The sequence below is a fragment of the Palaemon carinicauda genome, chromosome 17 (assembly GCF_036898095.1).
Source record: "Palaemon carinicauda isolate YSFRI2023 chromosome 17, ASM3689809v2, whole genome shotgun sequence".
Lineage (NCBI taxonomy): Eukaryota > Metazoa > Arthropoda > Malacostraca > Decapoda > Palaemonidae > Palaemon > Palaemon carinicauda.
In genome coordinates this window covers 63,746,409-63,754,128 of record NC_090741.1, presented here as the reverse complement: position 1 = coordinate 63,754,128, position 7,720 = coordinate 63,746,409, and the positions used below count along the sequence as shown (strand labels likewise).

The window sequence follows — 7,720 nt, the reverse complement described above, 5'->3', positions numbered from 1 at the left end:
ACCAATCAGGTATCAGGAACCTTTCCGAGCTAAAAGGGCACCCCTGTGAGTCAGTGAAAATATGCACCGCTATAAAAAATAGAGTATAGTCAGGTTAGTTTTCTGTGAGCGATCTGACAGAAAATCTCCCACCAACACCAATCCGCACTGGCCAACGGGGTGATGAAAATGGCCAAACCCCAGACAATAATTGACATGTCTGATGCCTTGTTCTGCAGTGGACTAGAAACGGCTGCATTTGTTGGTGTTTTGTGTGTGTGTGTGTATATATATATATAATTATATATATATATATATATATATATATATATATATATATATATATATATATACATATATATATATATATATATGTGTGTGTTGTGTGTATACACACATGTATATCCAATGACAACATGAATTAAGATCCTTACATTTCTTTGATGTATAGTAAGATAGACATTGTTCCGTAGGCTGTCCCTTTTCCAATGCCTCAATCGAAAGATTAGAATCACTTGACGTTTCGTAAAATTGTCTGCTGCGAAAATGTGCGGCAATGTCCATTGAAAAACACACGGCACAAAGAAAACTCAAGAACCTGCATAAACACCTAGTTCAGATTGCAAGTTGCAATGCACTGGAAGAGGAATTCTAAGTTCTAACCACCAAGTGCAGTGTCTTGTTGGGAATAGCGCTGCCAGATGGCGCACTTCTTGGGGGAAAGAGTATCGTACGTTGGCCAAGTGTTTCGATTTCAAGTTTGTGTTATTAAGGCGAACTGTTTATAAAACAATTCATTCATGTAAATATCATCCATAACATTAAAGTAATAATTACCATATGTTTTTATATCATCGAAAGGTTTGAGCAAGACGCATATTCATAACTGTTCTAACCTGCATGTCCTTGACCTTGAGGATTTTAGTCTACTGCTGTTACGCCATGCTATGCAATAATGCAATACGACAGTAGTAACCATGTGATCTCTGGACGAGGATTCCCATAAAATTTCCCCGGTCGTTTATGGAATATGCTCTCGCGACGGAAAGACTGGAACGCTGTAAAGCATTATTATTATTATTATTATTATTATTATTATTATTATTATTATTATTATTATTATTATTATTATTGGTGTTGTTTTTTTTTTCGTTGAAAATTTACAGGTATTCCAAGTTTTTAGATTGAAACATCATCAAATATTTTTATCCTCCTAATAGAAACATATATTTTACTCCTATCAATTAAGTAAAAGGATATCATAGATATTTAACAGCTGGCGTGGGATATAATTATCTAGATAAGAAAAAAAAACTTATAGTTCATATATAGAAATTACGTGATATCTATAACCGTTTCAGAAAAATAATTAATCCGAATATCATTAATAAATCCAAATACTATTTAATAAATTTTACCTTTTCTTTCTGAGATCATGAAAGTTTAAACTCGCCTTACTATCTACAATAAATATGGTAACTTTTTTTGGCGTCACTAAAAAATGTAGAAACTTTATGGAAATTAAAGTCTCACTTTGATTTACCTTTGACTTTACTGAATTAAGCTTTGGTCTACAATAGCCGAGTGAGGAAAGGAAACAAGGGAAAAAATGCGAGAAGTAATATAGAATCAAAATAGAATATACTATTATTATTGTTGTTGTTATTATTATTATTATCATTATTATTATTATAAGTTAAGCTATAACCCTAGTATGAAAAAAAACAGGATGGTATAAGCCAAAGGGTTCCAACGGGGTACAATAGCCAGTGAGGAAAGGAAAAAAAAAGAAAAAAACTACAAAACAAGTAATAAACAATCAAAATATTTACAATTATTAGTGTTTTTAATAATAATAATAATAATAATAATAATAATACTTGGAACTATAGGTAACTTATGTGGTTAACGTTGTTGTAGGTGAATGAATGGTGACGTGAGTAGCACACTTTTATGGATCCATCCACGCATGAAACTACCATAACTAGCTTGTGACTCACCACATCCCCTAACCCTGCAACTACATTTTATTATTATTATTATTATTATTATTATTACTTGCTAAGCTACAACCCTAGTTGGAAAAGCAGGATGCTATAAGCCCAGGAACTCCCAACAGGGAAAATAGCCCAGTGAGGAAAGGAAACAAGGGAAAATAAAATATTTCAAGAGCGGTAACAACATTAAAATAAATATTTCCTAAATAAACTATAAATACTTTAACAAAACAAGAGGAAGAGAAACCAGACAGAATGGTGTGCCCGAGTGTACCCTCAGGCAAGAGAACTCTAGCCCAAGACAGTGGAAGACCATAGTACAGAGGCTATGGCACTATTCAAGTCTAGAGAACAATGGTTTGATTTTGGACTGGCCTTCTCCTAGAAGAGCTGTTTACCATAACTAAAGAGTCTCTTCTGCCCTTACTAAGAGGAAAGTGGCCACTGAACAATTACATTGCCGTAGTTAACCCCTTGGGTGAAGAAGAATTGTTTGATAATTAATCAGTGTTCCCAGGTGTATGAGGACATAGGAGAATCTGTAAAGAATAGGCCAGCCTATTCGGTGTATGTGTAGGCAAAGTGAAAGCGAACCGTAACCAGAGAGAAGGATCCAATGCAGTACTGTCTGGCCAGACAAAGGACGCCATAACTCTCTAGCGGTAGTATCTCAACGGGTGGCTGGTGCCCTGGCCAACCTACTCCCTATAATTTCCACCCATTCTTGAATCTTGTCAATTCTTCCTTGGCAAGGAGCCTTTTCCTCCGCGAAATTACATTTAATGGACCAATACCATTTTGGGACTGTTATTTTGGGACATCTTGTTGACAAACGAACGAGGAAACAGCCACACACGAATACGTTGCCTTCTTTCTTACTTCATTGGCTTAGCTATTAACAATAACAACAGTATATCAGCCGTTTCTAGTCCACTGCAGGACGAAGGCCTTAGACATGTTTATGATAACAACAATAGTAAATGCATTAGTTTCTAGTCCACTGCAAGATAAAGGCCTCAGACATGCATATTATAATAATAATTATAATAATAACAACAACAACAACAACCACAAATGGATCCGTTTCTAGTCCACTGCTGGACAAAGGCCTCAGACATGCCTGTAATAATAATAATAATAATAATAATGATAATAACAACAAATGGATCGGTTTCTAGTCCACAAAGGCCTCAGACATGTCAATAATAATAATAGCAACAGCAACAAATGGATCTGTTTCTAGTCCACTGTAGGTCAAAGGGCTCAGACATGTCTATAATAATAATAGCAACAGCAACAAATGGATCCGTTTCTAGTCCACTGTAGGTCAAAGGCCTCAGGCATGTCTATAATAATAATAGCAACAGCAACAAATGGATCCGTTTCTAGTCCACTTTAGCTCAAAGGCCTCAGGCATGTCTATAATAATAATAGCAACAGCAACAAATGGATCCGTTTCTAGTCCACTGTAGGTCAAAGGCCTCAGACATGTCTATAATAATAATAGCAACAGCAACAAATGGATCCGTTTCTAGTCCACTGTAGGTCAAAGGCCTCAGACATGTCTATAATAATAATAGCAACAGCAACAAATGGATCCGTTTCTAGTCCACTGTAGGTCAAAGGCCTCAGACATGTCTATAATAATAATAGCAACAGCAACAAATGGATCCGTTTCTAGTCCACTGTAGGTCAAAGGCCTCAGACATGTCTATAATAATAATAGCAACAGCAACAAATGGATCCGTTTCTAGTCCACTGTAGGTCAAAGGCCTCAGACATGTCTATAATAATAATAGCAACAGCAACAAATGGATCCGTTTCTAGTCCACTGTAGGTCAAAGGCCTCAGACATGTCTTTAATAATAATAGCAGCAAGAACAACAATAACACCAACAGCAACAACTAATGTTCCCGCTAGCCAATGCGGATTGGTGATGGGATATTTTCGTCTGATCGCTCTCAGCAAACCATCCTAGTATGGGTGGCCTTTACTAGGATAGCTTTGCTGATCATGGTGATACTCAAACCCTTTCACCACGTTAAGGTATTCCCACCGCAGAGGAAAGGTGAGATAATAAAACCAACTATAAGTATGTGAAATGAGCTACAAAAGAAAATAATGTAAAAATTATTACCAATGCTTCTTATGATTATAAGACATCTTGCAGTTATATGACAGGCGGAATGATGAACCATTTCATATTTCACCTTAAACTTTATTATTATTATTACTTGCTAAGCTACAACCCTAGTTGGAAAAGTAGGATGCTATAAGCCCAGAGGCCCCAGCAGGGAAAATAGCCCAGTGAGGAAAGGAAACAAAGAAATATTTTTAAGAACAGTAACAACATTAAAATGAATAATTCCTATATAAACTATAAAAACTCTAACAAAACAAAAGGAAGAGAAATTAATTAGAAGTGTGCCTGAATGTATCCTCAAGCAAGAGAACTTTAACCCAAGACAGTGGAAGACCATGGTACAGAGGCTATGGCACTACCCAAGACTAGAAAACAATGGTTTGATTTGGGAGTGTCCTTCTCCTAGAAGAGTTGCTTACCATAGTTGAAGAGTCTCTTTTACCCTTACCAAGAGGAAAGTATCCACTGAACAATTACAGTGCAGTAGTTAACCCCTTGAGTGAAAAAGAATTGTTTGGTAATTTCAGTGTTGTCAGGTGTATGAGGAAAGAGGAGAATCTGCAAAGAGTAGGCCAGACTATTCGGTGAATGTGTAGGCAAATGGAAAATGAACCGTAACCTGAGAGAAGGATCCAATGTAGCACTCTCTGTCCAGTAAAAGGACCTCATACCTCTCTAGCGGTAGTATATTTAGATTTATTAACAAGTACCACGATTTATGAAAATGTTTACTTTGGATTAAAACGAGGGAAATAAAAAATGCATTTTTAATCGATAATCATCATAATATTCATTTTGTAAACACTTTTCAAAATTTTAAAACAATATCATATCCCTCAGTCAGTAAACCAGATATAATCAATATTTTTTGAAGAGCTGCATTTGTACCGACTCGCTGCGGTGCCCTTTTAGCTTGGAAAAGTATCCTAATAGCTCAGTGGTTGGACAAAATAATTCTAACCAATCAGATAGAAGGAAACTATTCCGAGCTAAAAGGGCACCCCTGCGAGTCGGTGCAAGTGCGCCTCATTAAAAAAAATTGTATATTTACCGAGGGTGTGATTCGTATTCGGAAATAAGGGAATTACCCGATGTCTTTCCCCGCCTTGGGAATGTTACTAACAGGGTTAAAAGAATGAGTTAGACCGTCTCTGAGTTACTGCGCACCTTCGTGAGGTCATTGGTAAGTGACTGTTGAAGAAAACGAGGCAAACAAGTTTTAGGGTCACTATAGTAGGTTGTTTCCCCCATAGCACACTTCTTTCTTTCGTGACCGCAGAAGATAACTATTCCCTTAATTTTCAGGTACTTTATTATTTGAAGATTAGAAAGTCCTTATGTCCTTATAAATGCCCTCCTGCATTGTTAATCCGTACCAGGTGTCTCTCACAAGGTAAAAATGATAGAACCTCGCATTTGTTTTTCTTTACCTATTTTAGTTTTTTCTCTTTGTTTTTATTTATTTGTTTCGCATTTATTTAATGAGATGAGGGGCGTCTGCAAATACATACACTTTCATATCATTACAATATGGGTTTGTAAATGAAGAACACTGGCCAGAAACATCGACCCCACATAAAAGTGGGAAAAGGTGCAAAGAAGAAATGAAGAATTTTCAAGTCCTATCCCTAACTGCTTCCAAAATCTTACATTTAGGGCCTAGATCATTTACCATACCTACAATAATATAGCCTGCTGCTGCAACTCTCCTTATGATATGAAACAAAATATCTTTCGTAATATCACAATTGAAGTCATAATATATTAATTGTTTTCAGGATTTAATTAAACCTCGAATTATGACACATTGAACCCGATTTTTTTTGCCAGCACAAAACATCTTTTCCCTTATCGTACGACCATATTTGAGAAATACTACATTTCAAAATAACCGATGTTCTATTCTTATGAATAAATGAAAGAGACTATTTTGATTTACAGGTTTGTGGTTTTAAATCAAACAGAATATGACATGTTATATGATTTCTAGAAAACTAAATCTTATAAGACAAGGCTTTTACATTACCTGGAGTTGGAAGTTCAAGGAACTCATACTTGAGATTTCTTTTGTAGTCTGTAGGTTTAAAGTGGAGGCTACAGACCCTAGCATGTTTAACATTAACTGCGTTGCGATTGCAAAACTGAAGCCATTTCTGTTGCAGCTTCTGATCTCTAGGAAATCGATGAAATATCACATTTTGGTCTTCCTTTCTCCTTTGACTTGATCTTGCAGCCATAGACGGAACAAGTAGCCATGACTCCTCAGGACCCAGAGGATTAACGAGAATTTATCCAGAGATTAACCAGGTAGATGAAAACCGCGTAGTTAAGAGGGCTTGAGTTCTTGTTCTCCCGAGTAGAGTCAAATACAGACTAATGACATTTCTTAATCTGAACCCTAACCAATGGAGCCGCTGAGCAACATGCGCAAGATTGTTCTTATTTTTGTCAGAAGCGGACTGGTATTCTTTTAACCCTGGTTACTAAGGACTGGAAGGGACAGGGAGGCTCGGCAAGCTGGAATTTAAAGCTGTTTCCTATTGTCTGCTTCATTAATGGATAGCAATGATGAGAACAATAGCCGTAGCTCAGTCGAATATATCGGAAGCTTCTATTCAGTGCTACATGAACCCATGGTAGGCCAATAGGCTTCGGGCTTCTTTGGGCCCCTCGATACCCCCAAACGCCAAGTTTCTCCTAATGAGTCAATATGGATAAATATCAACACAACATCGTATTCAAATAGAAATAAATTTCTACCTCATACTTGGGATCGAACGCTAGCCCCTTCTAATGAAAGGCCAGGTCTAAACCAACCATGCCAAGAGAGGCCATAAAAGATATCGGAACCTGACGCTACCCAGCTGTCCGAGGATTTACCTGGCGAGACATCAGTCTCTTACCAGCGAGTTTTACCCGATATCCTGGCCCACCACGTGACACAATTGGTAGTAATTCATTCAAATTACCCCTAATGAGTCAATATGGATAAATATCAACTCAACATCGTGTTCAAATAGAAATAAATTTCTACCTCATATTTGGGATCGAACGCTAGCCCCTTCTAATGAAAGGCCAGGTCGAAAGTAACCATGCCACGAGAGGCCATAAAAGATATCGGAACCTGACGCTACCCAGCTGTCCGAGGATTTACCTGGCGAGACATCAGTCTCTTACCAGCGAGTTTTACCCGATATCCCGGGCCACCACGTGACACAATTGGTAGTAATTCATTCAAATTACCCCTAATGAGTCAATATGGATAAATATCAACTCAACATCGTGTTCAAATAGAAATAAATTTCTACCTCATACTTGGGATCGAACGCGAGCCCCTTTTAATGAAAGGCCAGGTCGAAACCAACCATGCCACGAGAGGCCATAAAAGATATCGGAACCTGACGCTACCCAGCTGTCCGAGGATTTACCTGGCGAGACATCAGTCTCTTACCAGCGAGTTTTACCCGATATCCCGAGCCACCACGTGACACAATTGGTAGTAATTCATTCAAATTACCCCTAATGAGTCAATATGGATAAATATCAACACAACATCGTGTTCAAATAGAAATAAATTTCTACCTCATACTTGGGATCGAA

At 37.4% G+C, this 7,720-nt stretch overlaps 1 protein-coding gene across 2 annotated transcripts in view; it reads right to left on the bottom strand.

The window, feature by feature from the left end:
• Positions 1-7,720, bottom strand: part of LOC137656828 (sodium- and chloride-dependent glycine transporter 1-like) — a 206,079-nt gene that overhangs the window by 51,082 nt on the left and 147,277 nt on the right. The window contains exon 1 of one of the 2 annotated variants that reach the window (XM_068391148.1): positions 414-628. The exons of the other annotated variant lie outside the window; for it this stretch is intronic. Within the exon in view, the coding sequence (XP_068247249.1) occupies positions 414-442 (29 nt within the window). The 5' untranslated portion in view covers positions 443-628. Of the gene's footprint in view, positions 1-413; positions 629-7,720 lie in introns of those variants that run through there. 2 annotated transcript variants of the gene reach the window in all.